A 23884-nucleotide genomic window follows, 5' to 3' on the forward strand; every position below is an offset into this window, starting at 1 on the left:
GCCTCCCTTCCTCTCGAACCCCAATTTGCAGAGTTCTTGCAAATATTAAATGAGATCTTTCAGGTCCACCAGCATAGCAGTTACATGAGTGACAATAATTATTACTTGACTGTCTCCTCACACCTAAGGAAGGAAGCCCACTGGGCAGAAAGGTGGAGAGCAGGGTTAGGGTGGAAGGTCCACACTGGATATCGTCCACCAAATGCCATTTGGACCCTGCAGAGGGCATGCTTACTTCCATTTCGGGCAGAGTTCAAACAGGACGAGATTCTATGAAAAACTGACAACACACTAGGGATTCTCCCTCCAGTACAGTCAGTAACTAGAGTGTCTTGCAGTCCACACTCCAAGGAAATCAAATCACAGCATCAACGTTACAGAAAAATCAGAATCTTTTATTTCCCCTTGCCTACAACAGTCTTTGGGCTTCCCAGGTGGCTCAGTGGTAAAGAATCCACCTGCCAAGCAGGAGATGCAGAAGACTTGGGTTTGATCCCTGGGTCGGGAAGATCCCCTAGAGAAGGATATGGCAACCCACTCAAGTACTCTTGGACAGAGGAGCCTGGCAGGCCACAGTCCATGGGGTCGCAAAGAGTTGGACACGACTGAGCAACTGAGCACACACAACAGTCTTTGCCATTCTGGCTGCAGCGGGGAACATTTAAAAGAGAGATCCAGGAGCTCCCTGTCAGTTCAGTGGTTAGGATCCTGGGCTTTCACCGCGGTGGTCCAGGTTTAATCCCCGAAAAGCTCGTAACACTGCCAAAAACAAAACAAAAATTACAACAACAAACAGATAGAGAGACCCCGATCCACCTGCTCAACTTCTTCCAGCTGGACAGAGAATCCCCCTTGGGTTTCTAGATTCTTTTCTAAATTTAATATTTAGCAGGGTTCAGGATGACTAGCTCCAAAGAACCGTAACATTAGCTTTATGAAGTGAAACCATTAGGAATTTAATCGTCGTTAAGGGCTGAAAGTTACAGACCAAAATACATCAGGCCACAGCAGAGGTCCCAGTGACTTCTAAAGTGCTCTATTTCTGTAAAATATACTCTTGCCTCTTTACACGCACAGGCTCGCATTTAAAAGCAAAACAAGAAAAGTATTGCAAGCAGTGCTCCATGTGGATCAAAAAAGTCCTCAAGATCATTTCTAAATGGATCTGATGCCTTTGGAAGTAGCAGTTGCATTTAGAAACAAACCCCCCAAACGGTTTGTTAAAGCCCGGCCTTGCAAAACAGAAAAACCTGCAGTACGATCAACAGCTCTATAAAACGGAAAGCGCTGTCAGCTCTGAGAAATGACATCCAGGTTGGCAATGTGTCTCATGGTGGGCCTTCCGTGGGGACAGTTCCAGGGATGGTCCATCTCCCCCATGTGTGTGATGAGTTTCTTCATCTCGCTTGTGTTAAGAGGGGTTCCAATCATCACCTGCGTGTGAGACATGATGGCTTCAATTAAAGCTTTACTGGTCTGGGTTAGAACAGCCACACTTCAGACTTCCCTAGCAGAGAATCTGCCTGCCAGGTGGGAGACCTGGGTTCAATCCCTGGGTGGGGAAGATCCCCTGGAGGAGGGCATGGCAACCCACTCCAGTATTCTTGCTGGAGAATCCCCCATGGGCAGAGGAGCCTGGTGGGCTACATACAGTCGATGGAATCACAAAGAGTTGGACACAACTGAGCGGAATCACAAAGAGTTGGACACAACTGAGCGACTAAGCACAGCACAGCCATTCTTCAGAAGCAGTGTACTCTACAGAGAGGCTGGACAAGACTTTGTCTTGTGTTCCCTGCAAAGTCCTGTCTGGAAGAACCTTGGCCTCTAGGGCCCCAGCCGTCGGGCCCCTTTGTGAAATCCAGCCCCTCTGTGGCTCCCTCATGGTAGCACATCCTTGAGAGAGCTGTGGCCCACTCCCGTCCAGGACCAACCAGTCACACCAGTTCCACCAGCACCCACAACCCCGCCGCAATGGCCTCCCACCCTGGAGACCACAGCGGTCTAACAGATCTCCCTGCTCTCCCAACCCCGTCGTCCCTTCAACCCATCCTCCACTCAGGGCCAGAGATTCCTCTTAAAAGTCTGTCAGGAGCTTCCCCCGTGTCGCAGTAGATAGAAGTCCGTCTGCCAAAGCAGGGGCCATGGGTGCGATCCCTGGACCAGGAAGATCCCACATGCCACAAGCCACTAAGTCCCTGCGCCATGACTGGGCCTGTGCTCCAGAGCCTGGGAGCCACAACTACTGAAGCCTGTGTGCCCAGAGCCAGTGAGCCAAAACCATGGAGCCAGCGTGCTGCAAGTGCTGAAGCCCGAGCATCGACAGCCTGTGCTCCCCGACAGGGCAAGCCACTGCAGTGAGGAGCCCCCGCTCTCTGCAACCAGAGAAAGCTCGCACACAGCAATGAAGACCCAGCTCAACCAAAAAACCAAAAACCCCACAGCCACCCCCCAGCCTGTATAAAAGACCGAGTGTACCACGTGACGTGGCCCTCGCTGGCCTTTGCACCCACATCTGCAAGCAAGCAGCCCTTCCTCCCTGACTCCAGCCTCAGAGACACCCTTGGTCTCTTGCACAAGCCCGTGAAGCAAGTACCTGCCTCAGGCCTTTGGCACTGGCTGCGCCCTCTACCTGGCACACGCTTCCCACAGGTGTTTGCATGTCTCAAGGCCCCTCTCCCTCAGGCTGCCGCTCAAACGTCCCTGCCTGCCCTCAGCGGAACAGCTCGCCCGTCTGTCCTCTGCAGTGCCGTGGGGAGGCGACTTCAGTTGGGTGCTCAGGGAGGGCGGGAAGGCACCAGGCGGGCGAGGAAGGCATGTGGAGCAGGGCATCCAGGCAGAGGGCTTGCGGCGGGAAGCAGATAGAAGCTGGCATGCCTAGAGCCAAGGGCAGGACATGGGCCCCTGGGTGCAGAGGAGACCGCTCCCAGTCTGTGCGCTGTGTGGGGACAGCACCAGGGCCCTGCCAGCGTTGGGGGGTGGCAGCTGGCAAGTACACACTGCCCGCCCTGGAGGTCCCTGCAAAATGCACGCTGACCGCAGGGCCTCTGGACAACCTCCCACAGGGTCAAGAACTGGCAGCACCTACTCCTTCTCCACCAGGATCATTAACACCCCTCAGGTCCACAGACGAACAACGGGGACACACGGCGGGCTGCACAGGATCGCTGGAGGTGCTGGGAGGACGCTGCCTCGGGGATGCAGTAACTGTGGGTCAGGGCGGCCGTGCAGGGCTCAGGTTACGCTGGCTGAGGACGACGGGACCCTCTAGGCACATGGCCCAGGGTGACCATCGCCCACACTTCACGGGGCTGTCCGGGGCTGAACCGAGGACTCCCAACCTGAAGCAGACCCCTGGGGGCCCTGCAGGCGAGCGTTCCTTACTTACAGACTTGCGACAGGCTCTGGAGGCGAACATCTGCCGGACGCGGGAGGGCCGGCACATGACCCCAGGGCTGTCACTCAGCATGAAGAGCAGCTCGTCTATGTCCTGGGGTCCAAAGGTCCAGTTCTTACTGGTTGGCAAGGAAATCAACTTGGCTCTTTCAGTGACTGGTGCTGAAAGAAGACAATTCGGGGAAAAAGCCATCATTTGAAAAATGCGTTTCATTTGGGTGCTACTTGTCAGGAACATCTAAAAGACAGGGTGGATGCAAAGCGCTGTGGGGGGAAGCCTGTCCATCTCCAAAAAACACACTGTGCAGGGCCTCAGAGATCGTTCTCAGCTCTACAAGGACGCAATCCTACCTTCTAAGTAATAACTTACCGTGTTCATCAATAACAAAGTCAAAGCCATTCTTCCTGAATATTTCCAGATTTTCTATTAGAATCGCTTCATTGACAGCCGTTAGGCTGAGAGTCTGAGGTCTGAAAAACAGAGACCCAAACGAGATCTTGAAGGCTCTAAGACAGAAATGAAATTGAAACAACAATTCTGTGATTTATTCAAACATGAATAACATGCTTTCAGCTGTGAACCTCACCTGTCACAAAACTCCATTTCCTTTTTTAAAAAAAATTATTTTTTTTTGGCCACGCCTCAAGGCATGTGGGATCTTAGATCCCCAATAGAGGATTGAACCCCATGCCCCTGCAGTGGAAGTGCAGAGTTCTAACCACTGGACCGCTGGGGAAGTCCTAAGCATTTCCTTTTAATTTCCATTTTTCCTTTTTTTTTAAAAGATCTTCTTAGAAGTCAGAATTAACTCCAAAAGTAGTTTATGTTTCCTCAATCTGCCATCCTACCCAATGACTCTTTTTTTTTTAAATGATAACAATATAACCTAAAAAAGCTATTTTTCCTCCTCATAATAAAGAGAGTTTGAAAACTTGGCTTTGGTCATTATAGATGTTTGAAAACAGAGGAAATGGCATCTGTTCCACTATCCTGCTCCTTCTCCTGCCTGCATCCTTCATCCAGCCATCTCCCCTTCCAGCGATCCACCTATCTCTCCACCTGGATTTACAGAAACCACTAAAAGACAGGAGCTGTGAAGGTGAGCAAACACAGACCCGTCCTCTGCTCTCATGGAACAAACAGTCTAGTGGGGAAAAAAGACAAGTCACGCAAACAAACTATAATTACAAACTACACAGAGAATCAGGAAGACGAGACACTCAGAGACTTAGGAGCACAGAGCACGTGAGACTTGGCCTGGAGAGTGGGGGCGGAGGTGGTCACGGAGGGCTTCTCTGAGGAAGTGACCTTTGGGCTGAGATCTGGGGGTGAGAAGCAGTTATCAGGTGATGCGGGTAACAAGTGCTCTAGGCAACAGTCTGTGCAAACGCCCTAGGATGGACCACGGATGTTCCCAGAGCCACACACACAGATCTGCTTCCTTCCGCTTGATGGCCAGGGAGGAATTCATCAGGACTATGGAGGGAACACAAAGGATGGCCAGGGTGGCTCAAGCGTGGAGAAGAGGAGAGGAGGGCTTAGGACAGCTGAGAGGTCGTCAGGGCCGAGCGAGGCAGGGCCTGGGAGGAAAGGAGGCAGCTGTGGTCTTTACCCTTTCATCCCGAAGCGTGGTCCACCGGGAACCCACTGTGGCCTGGGATTATCCAGGTCAACTTGAAATGCCACAAACGAGACTGTAATTATGCAAAATGGCTAAAAAATAAATGGCCTCTGCGAGAGGGATAGGAGCAACTCAGTATTCTAAAGTGGCTCATTCACTGTCTTTACTAGTCCTACTAAAAATAACGGTAATTAAACCATTCTGCAGGAGACAGAGGAAACAGAGTACTCAGCAGATAAACTAGATAAGGGTTCCAGCCCAGAGACGGTTTCAGCGGTAACATCTTCATGATAGTATCTGCTACTGCTGGGATCTGAGTTAATTACATAGTTTAATTTCCCAAATGAAAACCCATGACCTCTCCTTACGACTCTTACTAAAGATTTCTGGTTTACATGCTACACAACCACACCACCTTGTAAAGTGGTCAGTGTAACACATTCAATTTGGCTAAAGAGAGAGAAATACCAAATTCTGCAGTGACTAATTACTGGAATTGCTCTATCATAGCTGAGGACAGACACACAGGCACCACTGACCTTCTGAACACGTGAAGTGAAGCGACGTGTCAGTCGCTCAGTCGTGCCCGACGCTTTGCGACCCCATGGACTGCAGCCCACCAGGCCCCTCTGTCCATGGGATTTTCCAGGCAAGAATATTGGAGTGGGGTGCCATTTCCTTCTCCCGGGGACCCACATACTCTAAATAGACATACTATAAACTGTCCTTCATCAAAAGGATTTCCTGGCCAACCAGTGATGGGCATTTTTGAATAGCTAAAAAGCTGTGATCATTAAAGAACCCATCAGCTGTGTGCCCTTGGGCAAGTGATTGAACCTCTGTGTGCGTCTTCAGTGTTATCCCCCGTGAGACGGTGGTACTACACAGTAACTATTTCAAAGGGATGTGAGGATTAAATGCGAAATTTTCAGCAGTGCCTGGCACAAAATAAGCACTACATAAAGGGCAGGTATGACTACTCACATGCAGAAAGTGTGAAATCGGCTTTAAGGACATTTAGGACCAAAAAATACAGATAGATACAGATCTGTTGTTTGCCAAGCTGTATCTGACTCTCTATGACCTCTCCCCCCACAGACTGCAGCCCACCAGGCTCCTCTGTCCATGGGGTTCTCCAGGCAATAATACTGGAGTGGGCTGCCATTTCCTCCTCCAGGGGATAGTCTCAGACCGGGGATCAAACCAGAGTCTCCTGCCTTGGCAGGCAGATTTTTTACCACCGAGAATCTGGGTAACCACCAGGGAAGCCAGAGATAAAGACAGAAGACACACCTATAAGCTAAGTCTGGGATGTGAATGACACTGAATTCTGAGCACTGAGATGCACTTACGCTATAAGCCTTTGACCCTGGAGAACAGTGTGCTGCTGAAGCATCTCGAAGTTGTATTTCTCGTCCGTGGCATGCTGGTCCACTATGAAGATATCTGCATTCAGCTTGGTGATGATAAACCCCAAGTTAAACTGACCAATGATTTCCATTTCTGCAAACATCGTTTTGCTGTGTGTAGAAAATATCAATTAGAAAAGTTTTTAGTTTTTTTTTTTGGGGGGGGGGGCACCACACTCCACGGCTTGTGGGATCTTAGTTCTCCCACCAGTGATTAAACTAGGGCTGAGTCCTAACCCCTGGACTGCTAGGGAATTCCCATTTTAGAAGACATTTTAAAAGATTCTTTCTCTGATTAAAAAAAAAAATACAAAAACACAAAGTCCCTAATAATCACACCTTCTAAAGATAACACTACTTATTCAGGCATTCACCTAACTGCCCTGTGACTTAGTCACTAAATTATTGATGATTTGGTGCATATGCTTTCAGGCCTTTGTCATGTACATTGTTTAAAATAAATGGAATCAATTCTTCATACTCCAAGCACTTAACAGTGCATCTCAGATATTGTAAGAAGTCAGGGCATGACAGAAAGCAAGGGGGGAAGCCGCTGCTCCCACTTGGTCTTGCAGAGTCCCTCCACCGCCCCCTGCTGATCACATCGAACAGTGCACCAAGAGAAAGGCTTATATGGTCCAGCCTCCAGGACTGCGACAGAACACGAATCAGGACCACAAAAGCAGGCCTAATGGGGGATTTGGAGCCAAGAGGCAACAAACTGATATAATTTGCACAAATACCAACTCCTTGGATCTAACTGCTCTTTCAGGAACCGTCTGAGTCTGCTCTGGTTCCCCAGGCAGATTCCCCACAGGAAAAACCTGTGCCAGCCTGAAGACCCTGGTCTTCTCACGTCTTTGGCAGGTGTACCTCCCAGCATAAACCAGAACTAGAACCTAGCATCCGGGTTCAAGAAACAAAGCTTTACGGCTTGGTGTGTGCTCAGTCGTGTCTGAATCCTTGCGACTCCATGAACTGTAGCCGGCCAGGCTCCTCTGTCCCTAGAATTTTCTCTGTCCAAATATTTTTAAAATAAATGGTAAGAAAAGTACAAGTTAAATATTTTGGCCTTCCCTGGTGGCTCAGTGGTGAAGAATCCTCCTGGCAATACAGGAGACACAGGTTTGATCCCTGATCCGGGAAGATCACATGTACCTCAGCGCAACTGAGTCTGTGCTCCAGGGCCCGGGAGCTGCAACTACTGAACCCTGCTCGCCCCAGAGCCCATGCTCTGCGATGAGAGGCCACTGCAGAGAGAAGCCCGCGGACTCCAACGAGAGCAGCCCCTGCTCGCCACGAGACAAAGTCCACAGCGCAACGGAGACCCAGCACAGCCAAAAATAAATAACTGTCTTTTTAAAACTAAATATTTCAAGAGAACTCCTCATTTTTTAAGAATCACAATGTTAGACATGATTATTGTCAAGAAAGTAGCAATGACTAGTGTTTTTTATTATCTATATTACGGATATTTTACTTTAAACTGCCTTTTTTACTTAACCTTATCTGATACCATCTTCTTGAAATCATAGCTTTGGTAATTCTCCCTCATACACATTAAATGGAACGATGGAAAATAGCAATAATGTTCCCCAAAAGTGCCCTGAATTCAATGCAGGGAGAAGTCACCATGGGCTGAAAACCTCTAGGAAGAGGAATGAAATTGGGGTCAAGAATGCTTTGATTTGGACCAGATCTGTATGAAATATAAGGGAAAAAATTCTTGCAAGGTTTCAGGTTGCAGAGCTGCATGGTAAGAGTTCTTTAAAGAAAATTGTTACCTGATCTCTTTTCTTAGTTCGTCTTCTGCTGCTTGATTTTCTCCAGGGCAAATCTTTGCCCGAAACTTCCTATAATTCTGTTGACTTTCTTGTTGCTGTTCTTGCTGACACAACTGCTTTATTCGTTTGGCTAAAGAACTCATGGAAAAATCAAGGGGCACTATTTTCTTGTTAATTTTCACAGCTACGTCCACTGTAGCTGACGCACTCTGGGCTTTCACCGACTCTGCAAGGACATTGGGATTTAAAGGAATCCCTTCTTTTGTAAAACGCTTTGCATTTGGGGATGAGAGCTTTGTGGGCTGCGGCAAGACTCCAGATGTGGAGCTGCTTTCTTCTTGGTTTAAATGGCACTTTGTGCCTGAAAGACGATGGTCAGTTTCAGGTAACTTTTCCCGAGACTCCATATTTTCTTGGGAAAATTTGTCTTCGGGGGAGCTTGCCACCCGGTCAGTGCTGGGGTGACTGCTTGTCTCGGGGGTGCTGGATGCCTCCTCGGAGCCGGCAGATGCGCTGCCGTGCCCCGAGTCCTCCTCCATCTCCACTCTGCTCATCAAGTCGTGGGGCCCCTGAGCAGAAGTCCTCCCTTCCTCCCCAGGTTCAGAAATGTGCTTCTGGGAGCAGGGGGGCCCCAAAGCTCTAGGAAACTGGGCACTGCTTTTCTGCTTCGGAGAAACCCGCCTCGGATCAGTGGCCTTCGGACCCCGGGACTTGTTCTCAGTCGAGTGACGAAGGGAAAAGGTTTCTCTCAGCCTGGAAATGGTCACTACTCTTTTCTCTTCTCCACGAGTCCTTAACGGGGCAGGATCATCCTTCTTTTCTGGCTCAGGCTTCTCCATCTCTGCCGAAGGCCTCTTTATTAAGTGACCTAAGTAGATGCGAACAGAGAAGGGCATCAGAGGCTGTGCAGAAATGGAATTATTGTTGCTTAGTCACTAAGTTGTGTCCGACTCTTTTGCAACCCCATGGACTGAATCCCATAGCTCTTCTGTCCATGGGATTCTCCAGGCAAGAATACTAGAGTGGGTTGCCATGCCCTCCTCCAGGGGATCTTCCCAACCTAGGCACTGAACTGTCTCCTGCATGGCCAGGCGGATTCTTTAATGCTGAACCACCAGGGAAGCCCATGCAGAAATGGAATAAGGGGATATTTTTACATGAACATGAACTTTGCACCAGAGGAGCTCTGTATGGCTGATCCAAGGCATGAACACAGTGCTACATGAACCAGGAAGGAGACACGAATTAAAACCACAATGTGATATGGCTATATACTCTTCAGAACAGATAAATTAAAAAAAAAATGCTTACAAGGTTGAGGATCCAATGGGATGCTTAAATACTGCTGGTGGTGGGGACATTGGTAAAACAGCTTTGTAAAACTCTCTAGGACAAGTCTCATCTCAACGTGCCACTCAGCGATGAACACATGGGGGATGTGAAGGCAAATAGCAAAGAACCTCCCCCCAAATTCCCTCCTCCATAAGAAATAGGAAAAAATGGCAAGAATTATCAGAATCAACTTGTTCAGAACTCTGGAAATGGACAAAAGACTTGCCAAAATCAGGGCATGTTTACTGAAAGCAAAGGGGTGACTCTTGGTAAGAACGGACCCCTGCGTGATAACAGAGGCGGCTTGTGTCTCTTTTTACCCAGATTACCGTAAAATCTGCAGCAACATGCTTTCTAGGGTGACACATATTCTCTGTCTAAAAAGGGAGATTTTCTTTCATGCCAAAAAAAAAACCTTTACCTCCAAAAAAACTGAAGACACTACCAGGAGAACTGCAAGCTGTAGAAGCCACACATGCTGGTGTTTTTCTTACCTTCCACATCCAGCAGTGGCTGCTGGCTGACCTGGAGTTTGTTAACATCACTCTCGAACATTCCTATCAAAGACGTCTTTAAAACTGCCAACAAAAGCTTCTCCTCTTGCAGTAAAATTTGCCTTTTATCTGGAGTAACATTGATGTCGACACATGCTAAAGCAAAATAGAAAACATGCTGATTAAGTTCACCTTAAGCAAACAGATGAACTACGGCAAGCACTTGAGTAGGGAAATTGCAAAAGAAAAAAAAGCAAATAAACCCATGAAAAAATAGGTTAAAATTGCTAACTAAAATGTCATTTTTATCACCTACTGAATCTGCTTAAAACTTACAATCCCTAGCACATTGTTGATAGATGTATAAACTGGTATAACAGGATCACATTCACTGACCCAGTGATTCTACTTTTAGGAGTTTATCTTAAAGAAACAATCAAAGATATTGATAATGATTTATCTATAAGAAAATAATTTAAATTTCCAAAAGCTGAAAACAACTACAATAAGCACAAACATAAAAAGTTCACAAATCAAGATATATCCACATACTGAAATACAATACAGCTATTAATATTAGAATCATGTTTCTGAAAAGAAATGTTTACATCTAAGGTTAAAGAGCACAATACAAAATTATCCAAAATTATTTTCCCATTCCAAAAAATATGGATAGATATATATTATACCATTCAGTTCAGTTCAGTCGTTCAGTCATGTCCGACTTTGCGACACCATGAATCGCAGCACGCCAGGCCTCCCTATCCATCACCAACTCCTGGAGTTCACTCAGACTCACGTCCATCGAGTCAGTGATGCCATCCAGCCATCTCATTCTCTGTCGTCCCCTTCTCCTCCTGCCCCTAATCCCTCCCAGCATCAGAGTCTTTTCCAATGAGTCAACTCTTCGCATCAGGTGGCCAAAGTACTGGAGTTTCAGCTTCAGCATCATCCCCTCCTAAGAAATCCCAGGGCTGATCTTCAGAATGGACTGGTTGGATCTCCTTGCAGTCCAAGGGACTCTCAAGAGTCTTTTCCAAAACCACAGTTCAAAAGCATCAATTCTTCGGCACTCAGCTTTCTCCACAGTCCAACTCTCACATCCATACATGACCACAGGAAAAACCATAGCCTTGACTAGATGGACCTTTGTTGGCAAAGTAATGTCTCTGCTTTTCAATATGCTATCTAGGTTGGTCATAACTTTTCTTCCAAGGAGTAAGTGTCTTTTAATTTCATGGCTGCAATCACCATCTGCAGTGATTCTGGAGCCCCAAAAAATAAAGTCTGACACTGCTTCCACTGTTTCCCCATCTATTTCCCATGAAGTGATGGAACCAGATGCCATGATTTTCGTTTTCTGAATGTTGAGCTTTAAGCCAACTTTTTCACTCTCCTCTCACTTTCATCAAGAGGCTTTTTAGTTCCTCTTCACTTTCTGCCATAAGGGTGGTGTCATCTGCATATCTGAGGTTATTGATATTTCTCCCCGCAATCTTGATTCCAGCTTGTGTTTCTTCCAGCCCAGTGTTTCTCATGATGTAATTTGCACAGAAGTTAAATAAGCAGGGTACAATATACAGCCTTGATGTACTCCTTTTCCTATTTGGAACCAGTCTGTTGTTCCATGTCCAGTTTTAACTGTTGCTTCCTGACCTGCATATAGGTTTCTCAAGAGGCAGGTCAGGTGGTCTGGTATTCCCATCTCTTTCAGAATTTTCCTCAAGAAGCAGGTCAGGTGGTCTGGTATTCCCATCTCTTTCAGAATTTTCCACAGTTTATTGTGATCCACACAGTCAAAGGCTTTGGCATAGTCAATAAAGCAGAAATAGATGTTTTTCTGGAACTCTCTTGCTTTTTCCATGATCCAACAGATGTTGGCAATTTGATCTCTGGTTCCTCTGCCTCTTCTAAAACCAGCTTGAACATCTGGAAGTTCAAGAGTCACATATTGCTGAAGCCTGGCTTGGAGAATTTTGAGCATTACTTTACTAGCGTGTGAGATGAGTCCAACTGTGCGGTAGTTTGAGCATTCTTTGGCATTGCCTTTCTTTGGGATTGGAATGAAAACTGACCTTTTCCAGTCCTGTGGCCACTGCTGAATTTTCCAAATTTGCTGGCATATTGAGGTATATATATTTTTAAGGTGTGCACATATATATTTCTAAGCATCTAGAAAAAACACTGGGTAACAATAAATCATAATAACAGCTATCAGAAGAAAAATACCTAGATGAAATGAATTATTTTCAAAATCAGGGAAAACATTTAGTTGACTTTCTCCCTTGGCTGACATGAAAAAGTCACATCTTCCTAATAACACAATCAACAAAGTTCCAAGTAGAAAGCAGGAAAGCCTATATAAAAAAAAAAAAGTCTAAAATAAAATACTTTTTTAATTTAAAAAATTTTTTAGTTTATAAAGATGTATATAGCCATCAACTGTTCTATAAAAATTTCCAGTCATATCTGAGCTTTATAATTTCATTTTATTCCTTCAGGAGTAAGTCACCAATCTTACTGAAACCTCAGCAGAACTTACCGGAATCAACAGAAACATTAAGAACAACAAATGGGTACTGATGCCGATTATACATGTGATAGACCTCATTCACAAGTCTGGAAACCTACACAAAGAATCAAAGATTAGAAAAGAATAAAATATTTCTTTCCCCTATGTTTTAACAACACTCTATAAAAGGATACGTTTTTAACAGCTTTCTTGAGGTAGAGCTGGCCTAAAACAAATTGAGCTTAAAGTGTACAACTTGCTAAGTCTGACATATACATACACCTGTGAACCCATCCCCACAATCAAGCTAATGAAGATACCAATCACCTCAAAAAGGTTTCCTCTTGCCCCTCCAAGGGGTATTTTTAAGCACAGATTCATAAAACTGAATCTTTTTCCAATATGAAGATGCTCTTGAAGAGATGTCAGTAAAATGTGATAGTTTAAATGTTCATAAAATACATTTTATGCATGTACATAAAAGTATATTTATATGACTTTATAATGAGACTATCAAATGGCATTACAGATAAGCCATAAAATCCCACCCATTATAACACAGTTTAAAAATTTAGAAGCTGAATCATATCTGGTTGATGGAAGTAAGCTAGAGGAATTCTCCGCCTGGTGGTTAAGACCACACTTTCATTGCTGAGCGTGTAGGTTCAGTCCCTGGTTGAGGAGCTGAGACCCCAGCAGCCATGCAGCACAGCAAAAACAAACCAAGAAGTGATTGTGAACAATCACTGGAAAACAGAAATTATGACTGAGGGATAATGTTGCTGAAGATGTAAAATCAAACCTGACCATTAACAAATGCTATAATCATATCCAGATGATCAGTTTTAGTTTGAAGCAGAAGTAATCTGGGCCTTATTTTCCTGGCAAATGGATAAAACAGAGAAAATAGAGGCAGGTGCACATGTGTCATTCTACACCAAAGAGTCTAGATAACAGTCAATTTTTAAAATGCTTACTGTCTTCTAACAGTGATAATTTTTATTATAATAAGTATATTGGTTATTAATATATGTCCATATGTATGCACACACACAGATGTATAATTGAAACCACTGTCTGGTACTCATTTTCAAAGGTCTAAAAAAATATAATTTATACATAACCAACAAGGACCTACTATAGAGCACAGGGAATTCTACTCAATATTCTGTAATAATCTAAATGGGAATAGATTTTGAAAAAGAATAGATATATGCTATGTGTATAATTGAGCCACTCTGCTGTACACCTGAAATGCAACACTGCAAATCAACTACACTCCAATGGAAAATAAAAATCTTTTTAAAAAGAAAGCGAGACATTCTAAAAATATTTTTTAAATGACAATAATATAGCATTGTCGGTTTAAATAATATATTTGCATAAAAACATGCTTTTAGAATAAAATTGATTAAAAGAATGAAAAAAAAGATAATTTACTCATGTTTTTGAGTCAGAGTTTCAAGTTCCACGTAAATTGCCTGTGTCAGAAAATGTTATTTAATAAAAAATAAAATTAAAAGTGAAGGCTAAAAGAAAAAACTAATCTCCCCGAATTTTGAAATACCTTTGATGGGTCACAAGGCCGCCGATTGATAAAGAAAAACTGTCTGTCCGTTGAACTTCTTCCCACGCCGTGAGCACAGTGCGAAACAAAACCTGAGATGCTGTTCAATGTTAATGCCATTAGGGCAGGACTCCAGAGTGGAAAGGATCAGACACATACCACTCAGCACCTTCTCAAAGTGAAGAATAAAAACATAATCCCCGGGGACAAGCTGACAGGTATTAACATTTCAGGTAATGTGTGTCTGTGCTCCATTCTGGTGAATCATTAAAGGAACACAGACCCTCTGGAATGTCCCAAGATCCCATTATTGACAAATCCACCACGGGTAACTCAGTGGTTTCAAAACCGATTCATTTCGGCTCTCACTTTCCCTATTAAGTCCTCGGCCTCCACATAAGGAGCGGGTCTCACCCCACACTCACATTCTAGAACCTTCGTGCAGTGCCCAGCGAGCTGTCCACAGAGCCCAGGGACCTGAATCCAGGCTCTTTGCCCACATTCTCCTTCCTTTTAAAACCTGTTCTCAGTCAGCAAACTTCTATCAACTAACGCACTGGTTATGGGCTTATTTCACCTGAGATCTACCCCCGGATATCCGAGTTTCTGTAAGACTGATACTGTAACATAAAAAGGTGAATCTTCATCTTTAATTTCAGGCATAAGCCAAAGGCAAGTGGACGGATGGTAAACAATATGGGCTGTCACAAGACCAACCCTGTTTATGGAGAAGTGTCTGTATTTTTCTTACGCTAAACGTAATGGTGCTGGGGGACTTCCCTAAGATCCAGAGTGCGGGGTCTCAGCCAGTGGACCACTGCAAGAGGCCTGGGCTCAATCCCTGGTTGGGGAATTAGATCCCACGTGCCACAGCTAAGAGTTGGCATGCTGCAACTAAGAATAAATAAATGAAGGCGCCTGCATACCACAGTTAAAGATCCTGCACGCTGCAACCAAGACCCTAGTACAGCCAAGTGGGTAAATCATTATTTACAAAATGAGGATGATGATGCTGGACTGGACTCTGAGTAAGGCACCAGGGACAATAAACTCAGCCTCCACCCCTCTCTGCCAGATCCCAATAAAATGAAACATTATACATAATTTAAGAGTTATCCCACTCGTTCACTAGACAGAGCCTCTCCAGAAGGGCTAACTCAGTAGGAAACCCCCTAAAACGTACCAGTTACCCAGAACACGGTTTGCATTTAGTACCTGACTCCTTCATATAAACCTGCTTCCTCAGCAATCATACTGCCTACAGTTTTACGATGGACATAAGGAACTATAAACTTTAAAAGCATGATCTTTAAAAACAAAACCAAGGAAAAAAAAATTCTCAAAAAAAAAAAAAAACTGATGGTAATTTTCTGGGCAGCAATCTACTTACCAAAACAGGTTGTGCAGAGCCTGGGAACAGCTCAGCCCATATTCTTCGCAGATGGAGTCACTAGGGGGCAGCTGCACAAAGGGGATGAGGCTTTGCAACTGAAAGAAGTCAAGGTTCATGGTGATTTCATGACCAAGTGAGAACTTCAACTTCCAAACTTCAGAAAGGAAGCTATAACGAGAGTTCTGTGTTTTCCTTCATAGTCAGGCTATCCGTATTAAGAGAACAAAGAATATCAACAGTGGCTTTCTGCAGTTTTAGAGTAATTTTGATTTATTAGCGAAGCGCAACACTTGGGGCTCCTACTTATCCATTATCAATACATCGCCCACAAGGACTTCTCTGGTGGTGGAGGGGATAAGAATCTGCCCTGCAATGCAGGGGAAGTGAAATCGAGCCCTGGTCAGGGAACTAGTATCCCACCCGCCTCAGAGCAACTAAGCACTCGAGCCACAACTTCTGAGCCAGAACGCTACAACTGGAGAGTCCGTGGGCCACAGAAGGGAGACCCCACATGCCGCAGAGACCTGACACAGTCAAATAAATATTAAAAAAATTATATGTCGACCCCATGGACAGCAGCACACCAGGTTCTCCTGTCCTTCACTATCTCCCGGAGTTTGCTCAAATTCGTGTCCCTTGAGTCAGTGATGCTATCTAACCATCTCATCCTCTGCCACCCCCTTCTCCTCTTGCCTTCAAATGTTCCCAGCATCGGGGTCTTTTCCAATGCTCTATTCTATTGAAAAGGAACAAAAGAAACTTGCCATAATCACAAGAGGGAGAAAACAGTTTTATACAATCAGTCACCGCTACCTGCTTCTGCCCAAACACCAATCCGATGTTTTCCTTCAGGCTGGAGCTTCCGCTGGTGCACACCACAGGCTGCCGCTTGCCCTGCCCGACCTGATTGGTGCAACTTATACGGACGCCCGCTGAAATGATGCAGTATGCCTGTAACACCTGAACCATCTTGGCGAACTCCTGTTGAAAACACACAAACCCAAGGACTCAAGGTTACTTCAGTTTTACAAGAATCGTATGATTCAAGTTACACAGCCAACTCAAGGTTCTCATATCACCTTCCAATAAGACAAAACAATCCATGAGTTGAATCTCCCAACACGGTATCCAAGAGAAATCAGAGGTAAGGTTCTTTTGTGTATGTGTGTGCAGTGCCAGCCAATGAAGTAATACTCTTACGGGTACTCCTGTTGTTGCTGTTAAGTCACTAAGTCGTATCTGACTTTTTGTGACCCTGTGGGCCGGAGCCTGCCAGGCTCTTCTGTCCGTGGGATTTCCCAGGTAAGAATACTAGATTGGGTTGCCTTCTCCAGAGGATAAGGTTCTTAACGACACTTAGCTCCTTTCCAAAATGTCCAAGTTTTCTGCTATAAAAATTGAGATGTACGTTCCCTTTGATGTTGGGATCCCCCCTCTGGAAATCTATCCTTGCTAAAAAAACAGTGGCATAAACAATCAAAAATGTATTATGAAAATGTTTACTGAGACAATCTGTAGTTGTAAGAAATTAAAAAAAAACCTAAGCAGGGGCTAATTAATTACAGTATATCCATACAATGGTACCATGATATAGAATAATATAGTACCAGTCGGTCAAAAAAGATATCTACAATATACTATATAAAAAGTCAAGGTATTGAACAGTGTATATAATATGATCCTAATTGTTAAAAAAAAAAAAAAAGAAAAACATATGTAGAAAGATTGTATATACACATATGCATTTAAAGTCTAAGGAATACAAAGCAAAGTCTGGGAGACAAGCAGAAACAGCACCAACTTTCTGCCACACACAATTCCATGTGATTTAAATGTTTCATATTCTGTATCACTTGATTTCCTAATATTAATATTTATCTTGAAAACTTTTCTAAGGGTTTATGAATACATGAAACTAGGAGACTGGAAAGACAAACCAAGCTATTAACCATGGTCGTCTCTGGCAAGTACAAGTTCTCTTGTGCCTATGTTTTTGAGGCACAGATGTGTTTACCTTACAATACAAAATAATAATAAAAGTTTTCTCTGTACAAAAAATGTTTAATTTTTTAATTAAAAAAAACATTTTTAAAGTTTTTCTATACTTTGCAAAACTTTATAAAGTTTTTAACTAGCACAAATTGCTTTAGAGGTAAAGAAAGTTCTAAGCAGCATATGTTTAAGTAATTTTTTGGATTATAAAAAACATAGATACAAAAGAGAAAGGCTCAGGGAAGATAGCAAAAGTGAGAGTAGATCCAAGAAAAACCACTGGTAGCATTCATGCATCTACTCTCCCAGTCCTTTTTTCTATGCTGATTTAGGCCAGTTGCTTTGTTTTTACAAAACTGCAATCATATATACATGACTGCTACTGCTGCTGCTAAGTCGCTTCAGTCGTGTCCAACTCTGTGTGACCCCATAGACGGCAGCCCACCAGGCTCCCCCGTCCCTGAGATTCTCCAGGCAAGAACACTGGAGTGGGTTGCCATTTCCTTCTCCAGTGCATGAAAGTGAAAAGTGAAAGTGAAGTCACTCAGTCGTGCCCAACTCAGCGACCTCACAGACTGCAGCCTACCAGGCTCCTCCGTCCATACTATACATATATATATATATATATATATATATATATATATATATATATATACATCCATGGAAAAGGAAATGGCAACCCACTCCAGTATTCTTGCCTGGAAAATTCCATGGACAGAGAAGCCTGGCAGGCTACAGTCCATGGGGTCACCAAAGAGTCAGATACAACTTAGCAAGTAAACAACAACTTACATACATGTGATTACATATATACATATTTACATACACACATATATACATATATAGACAATTTCTAACTGCTTTTTAAACACAACAATTATATAATATGCAGCTATTTCATTTTCATTCCAATTCATAAAAGTTACACTGATTCACTTTTCAGGGAACCAAGAAAAATTACCTTCTTGAAAAATACAGAGAGGATCAAAAAATCGTCTTAAAAGACTCATTTCCCATACTAGAAAACCTTCTAAACACAATCTGATGATTCTTTTTAAGAAAAGAAAAGGATAAATCATCCGAACGTTGGGTCTTTTAGGCGAAGAGATGAGCTAAGCACCTCTCCAAATATTAAAAAATTAAAGGAAGAGAATGAACAGTCATGCAAACCAACCTGATTGATCTTGAACTACGTCTGGTCACCACACTCTCCAGACTCTCGCAAGTCAGGATTCTAGATTTATCGTACTTTTTTTTTTTTGCTGCTCTGGGTCTTAGTTACAGCATGCGGGATCTTCAATGTGGCATGCAGGCTCTTTCAGCTGCAGTGTGTGATCTCTTAGCTGCAGCATGTGGGATCTAGCTCCCTGAGCAGGGTCAAGCCTGGGCGCTCCCACCCCCCAGGCACTGGGGGCATGGCAACCCAGCCCCTGGACCACCAGGGAGGTCCCTTACCGCACCTTCTTAATATTCCTTTGAAACTCCTTATGGCGCACAGGAAGCGTATAAAATAGCTGCTGCACGCTGACCGTCGTCCCCCTGGGTCGTGGGTAGGGGGTTTTCTGGAGAATTTTTCCATTGTGATCAAACACTAATCGAGTCCCAACCTTCACAGACGTGTGGCAGGTAGAAATAGTCACATCGCTGTAAAAAACAAAAGCCAGCACAGCACGGTCAGCTAAAGACGCCCAGGTGCTAGATGTCACGTGCTCGTTTTCTCACTTCCGTTCTCTCAAAATTCTCCTAAAAAGATGCTGATCCTTCTGAGATCATCAAGAGAGATTAAAGGGGTGAGGAATTGTCATAAAATCTAAAGCTTGGGCCCCAGTAGATAGTGAGAGAGTTCTGTAACTATTTCATTTTGATAAAAGCCTTGATAACTTGCTTTGGTTAAACTGCAAAATAAAAGATCTTAAAACGTTTGAATTCAACAATAGAGATTTATTTCTCTGTTTAGCTATCATATTACCACTCTAACAAAATCTTAGAAGATGTTGTGCAGTTAAATAAGTGTTTAGCACATTTTTTCCTCAACATCAAAATAAGTTAAAATCAATAGTACATGGCATCTATATTTATCTATATGTTACTTTTTTAAAAATTAATTAATTTATTTATTTGGCATCACCAGGTCACAGTTGCAGCATTCGGGATCTTTGATCTTTCATTGCAGCAGGTGGGATATTTAGTTGAGTGATGTGAGATCTAGTTCCCTGACCAGGAATGGAACCCAGTCCCAACCACTGGACCACCAAGGAAGTCCCTATGTGACAGTCGCTCAGTCGTGTCCGACTCTTTGCGACCCCATGGACTATACAGTCCGTGGAATTCTCCAGGCCAGAATACTGGAGTGGGTAGCCTATCCCTTCTCCAGGGGATCTTCCCAACCCAGGGATCGATCCCTGGTCTCCTGCATTGCAGGAGGATTCTTTACCAGCTGAGCCAAAAGGGAAGCCCAAGAGTACTGGAGTGGGTAGCCTACCCCTTCTCCAGCGGATCTTCCCCACCCAGGAATTGAACCGGGGTCTCCTGCATTGCAGGTGAGATTCTTTACCAACTGAGCTATCAGGGAAGCCTAGCTATGTTACTTTTAAATTGAGAAGTTTCTGCTTTAATAAGGATAACAATTGTTTTATAATATTATATACTATTTGCTTCATTTCATTCATTCATTGCTTACATTTCATAAATATTACCACGTAGGTTGACAGTACAATAAAACAGAACAGAGAAGCTAGAAGTTGAGAATATTCATATGGAAAAGTGTAAAAAAAATTATTCTAATCAGACTTCTCAATTTTCAGAGAGATTTTTAGAAGGGGTAAAGTTAGAGGATAAAAACATTGCATCACCTCAGTGCACAGAGTGAGCTCAGAGCTTCCCCTCGAAAGCCAAAAGTTTCAACCTGAGTGAGGTCTGCAAACTCCTGAATCTTCGAAGTGTGATGTTTCAGAGCTGAGAGAGAGGTGAAGAGTCTAAGTCCAAGATATCGCAAATGACAGAGCCATGAACACACAGGGTACCCACCCAAGTGACTGGTTTTAAAAGCTGCTTGTGTGTTTCCTAAGACAGTGTTACCCCAAGTTCTCAAATATTGGGCCCAAATATTTTAAAATAGGATTAGCAAACTACCACTTACTTAAGCCTTCAAAATTTTCTTCTTCTACCCCACATCCGTTGTCTGAAACTTCGATGAGCTCCACTCCATAGTCTTTAAGCCTGAGATCTAAAAAGGTTAAAGTACTGACTTCTTAAATTGATCGACATGAAAAGACTTTAGAGTGAAAGACAATAGTTATAACTTACAAAATGCAACTTTGAGTCCTAACCATATTTATTTAAATACACTACTGTCATCTTGTGTATTTTATTCTTTAAAGTCCCTCTTGCCTATTTACTAGCCCAGATAAAGTAGTTTCGTGTTTTTTTTTTTTTTTTTTCTTTTCTCTTTCCTTCAAGACGATAATTTTAACACAGCCTTCAAGAGAACAGGTTCTGGAATCAGACTCCCAGGGGTCACATTTACTAGCTAAAGCTCAAAAAAGGCAAATTCCTTGTGCCTCAATTTCCTCTTTTGTAAAATGGAGATAATTATTGCAATAGTTACTCCCAATCTCATACGATTACTCTGCAGACTAAATGTTACCTACACAGTTCTTAGCACAATGCCTGCCTGGCACATAGTAAGAACACAATAAAAGTTAACTGCTATTATTATGATTACTACCTAGCCAAGTACTAGGCACATAATAGGTGCTAAATTTAGGTTTAAAAAAATAACAATTTCTCAGCATGTCAGTGATTGTCTTGCTACAATCTTATTTTTTAAGCTTAAATAATAACTTCACAGCATATCAATGATCATCTTACTGTTTCTTGAATAAAACAGCATAACCTGATTATTTCTTGTGGTTTAAAACTCTGCCAAACTTACCAATACTAGTTGCGCCGGCATCCACACTATTTTCTACCAACTCCTTCACAGCAGTGCTTAGACCAAGTACCACTTGCCCAGAGCAAATCTGATGGACTGACTTCCGATCGATAGGTTTGATGGCCTTAGCAAGTTCTGAACTAAAGAAACCAGTTACAAGAGACAAAGCAAGTAGGCAATTATGTATTTTCATCCTGGTTTGAACTGTGGGAAACAATTCATCTCTGTTAACAGTTAACAGGTCTAATCCATCCATTACATTAATATATCCAATAATTATGTTCATAAATATAAATGTTGGTCTACAATCCTTAAACCTGTCAAAAATCTTCTGAATGGATACGTCAAGTAAAATAGATATTTAAAATCTAATTATACTGGGATCTACATGGGGGAGACACACGTCCCACTCAAGCTATGGGTCAATAAACACTTACAATAGGACCTTCTTTCTTGAAAACTGAAAGTAACATTTCCCCACAATTTGAAAAATCAAAAGTTTGCTGGGAAATGCAGTGTTCATGTCAAAATCAAAACCATCTCAGAAATCAGGTACCAGTTGGATTTCCTATCATTGCCTTCAAATACCCACTCCAGGGGCTTCCCTGGTGGTCCAGCAGTTAAGTATCCACCTTGCAATAGGGGACATAGGTTCAATTCCTGGTTGGGGAACTAAGATCCCACATCCCAAAGAGCACCTAAGCCTGAGAGCTATAACTAGAGAGTCTGTATGCTCAACAAAAGATCCTGTCTGCCACAATGAAGACCAAAGGGAGCCCCCACCCCCAAAAAATCCCCACTCTGAATCCAGGCTGCCAGCTTCTGTCTCCACAAAGGCCCTCAAAGTCCTGACTGTACCTCCTTTCAGAATTTTCCAAAGGGTTTGTCTCTGTTTTCTCTCTACTTAAATTAATCCTCCATGATACCACCAGAGTTACCACAAAACTGGTCAAATAATTTTCCTTTTTCAAGAACTCACTAGCACCGCACTGTCTGGTGTGTACTGTCATGTTTCACTCTTTGAGACCCCATGGGCTGAAGCACTCTAGGCTCCTCTCTCCAGGAATTACCCAGGCACAAATATTGGGTTGCCATTTCCTCCCACAGGGGATCCTCCTCACCCAGGGATCAAACCCACATCTCTTAGGCCTCCTACACTGGCAGGCAGATTTTTTTTTTTACCACTACTTGTCACCTGGACACAGTATATCCTCGGTGAAAGTGAAAGTCACTCAGTTGTGTCCAACTCTTTGCAACCCCATGGACTACACAGTCCATGGAATTCTCCAAGCCAGAATACTGGAGGTACACCTTTCCCTTCTCCAGGGGATCTTCCTGACACAGGAATCGAACCCAGGTCTCCCGCACTGCGGGCGGATTCTTTAACCGCTGACCCACCAAGGACGCCCAAGAATACTGGAGTGGGTAGTCTATCCCTTCTCCAGGGGGGATCTCCAGGACCCAGGAATCAAACCCGGGTCTCCTGCATTGCAGGCAGCTTCTTTAGCAACTGAGCCATCAGGGAAGCCCATATCCTCGGTAAACCCTTGTTCAAAAAAAAAAAAAAAAAAAAAATCCTTCCTCTTCATTTTACCTTGCAAAAAATTCTACTCGTTTGTCTTAAATGTAAAAACTGCAGACGAGACCACATAAAACGGAAAAAAGTACCTCTAAAAATTAGTTGATTTGGCAGGACATCCTGGCCCAGCTTTGACATTTGGTGGAGATACAACATTTAAACAAACACAGAAAATTTGGGATCACGAATCTGACAACTGTGCAGCAATGCTACCCGAAGATCTGCTAACCCCGAATTCGGTGTCTCAGCGGGTAACCGTGTACTCAAGGACACACAGAAGCACTGCGTCCTTTAAAACTGTGCAGCTATGCAAATTTGCATGTGTCTTAAGCCACTCCTAAAACAACCCTCAATTTAAAAAGAGAGCCCGCGCAACCAGGTAACAAGGAAAAGAATTCCGTCTACTGGGATTTCAAGCTCCCTGTTCAGGTCCGAGGATGAGTGGCAGCGTCCGGACAGGGGGCCGAATTCCCCACGGACCCCGACCTCAAAGTGAACCCACAGGGCGGCGGGTGTGGGGCGCACTGAGGAGCCCGCTCCGGGGTCTCCTTGCCGGCTCGGTCTGCGCCGTGGTCACTTTCCCTTCCGTTCCAGACGCCTGGAACGCCGTGGGCCTTAGCCAGGGCGACCGCAAGAGAACGCTGCAAGCTCGGCTCACCTCGGCCCGTCAGCTCGCTCCATGGATGCAGACAGAGCCTGAGGCGGGACTCGGAGCTGTTCGCGCCGCAGCTCCCGTGGGCGCCCGGCCGCCCATTGGCTGCTTCCCACACAGTGCCCTGCCCACTTCCGGATAAGGCCGCGAACGCTTCCCACAGCTTCTTCTCGCTGATTGGTGGTGTCAAAGGTCGAGTCCATGACGTCGAGAGAGCA

General features: G+C 44.1%; 1 protein-coding gene across 2 annotated transcripts; it reads right to left on the minus strand.

Annotated features, from left to right (window-relative positions):
• Positions 1 to 374: 374 nt before the first annotated feature.
• PMS2 (PMS1 homolog 2, mismatch repair system component) lies at positions 375 to 23870 on the minus strand. 2 transcript variants are annotated; one of them, XM_070780208.1, is made up of 16 exons: positions 23673 to 23870; positions 21436 to 21575; positions 20641 to 20727; positions 20354 to 20456; positions 18962 to 19145; positions 16323 to 16490; positions 15507 to 15604; positions 14117 to 14216; positions 12580 to 12664; positions 10038 to 10193; positions 8212 to 9079; positions 6371 to 6538; positions 3767 to 3867; positions 3389 to 3558; positions 1260 to 1434; positions 375 to 759 (listed from the first exon to the last, which is right to left on the minus strand). In XM_070780208.1, exons 1-15 carry the CDS (start codon positions 23867 to 23869, stop codon positions 1291 to 1293), a joined length of 2769 nt encoding a protein of 922 aa, XP_070636309.1. In that variant the 5' UTR covers position 23870; the 3' UTR covers positions 375 to 759; positions 1260 to 1290. The 2 variants fall into 2 exon arrangements, with proteins under 2 accessions (XP_070636309.1, XP_019843121.2); XM_019987562.2 differs by having other exon boundaries at positions 1251 to 1434.
• Positions 23871 to 23884: the final 14 nt, after the last annotated feature.

The sequence above is a fragment of the Bos indicus genome, chromosome 25 (assembly GCF_029378745.1).
Source record: "Bos indicus isolate NIAB-ARS_2022 breed Sahiwal x Tharparkar chromosome 25, NIAB-ARS_B.indTharparkar_mat_pri_1.0, whole genome shotgun sequence".
NCBI lineage: Eukaryota > Metazoa > Chordata > Mammalia > Artiodactyla > Bovidae > Bos > Bos indicus.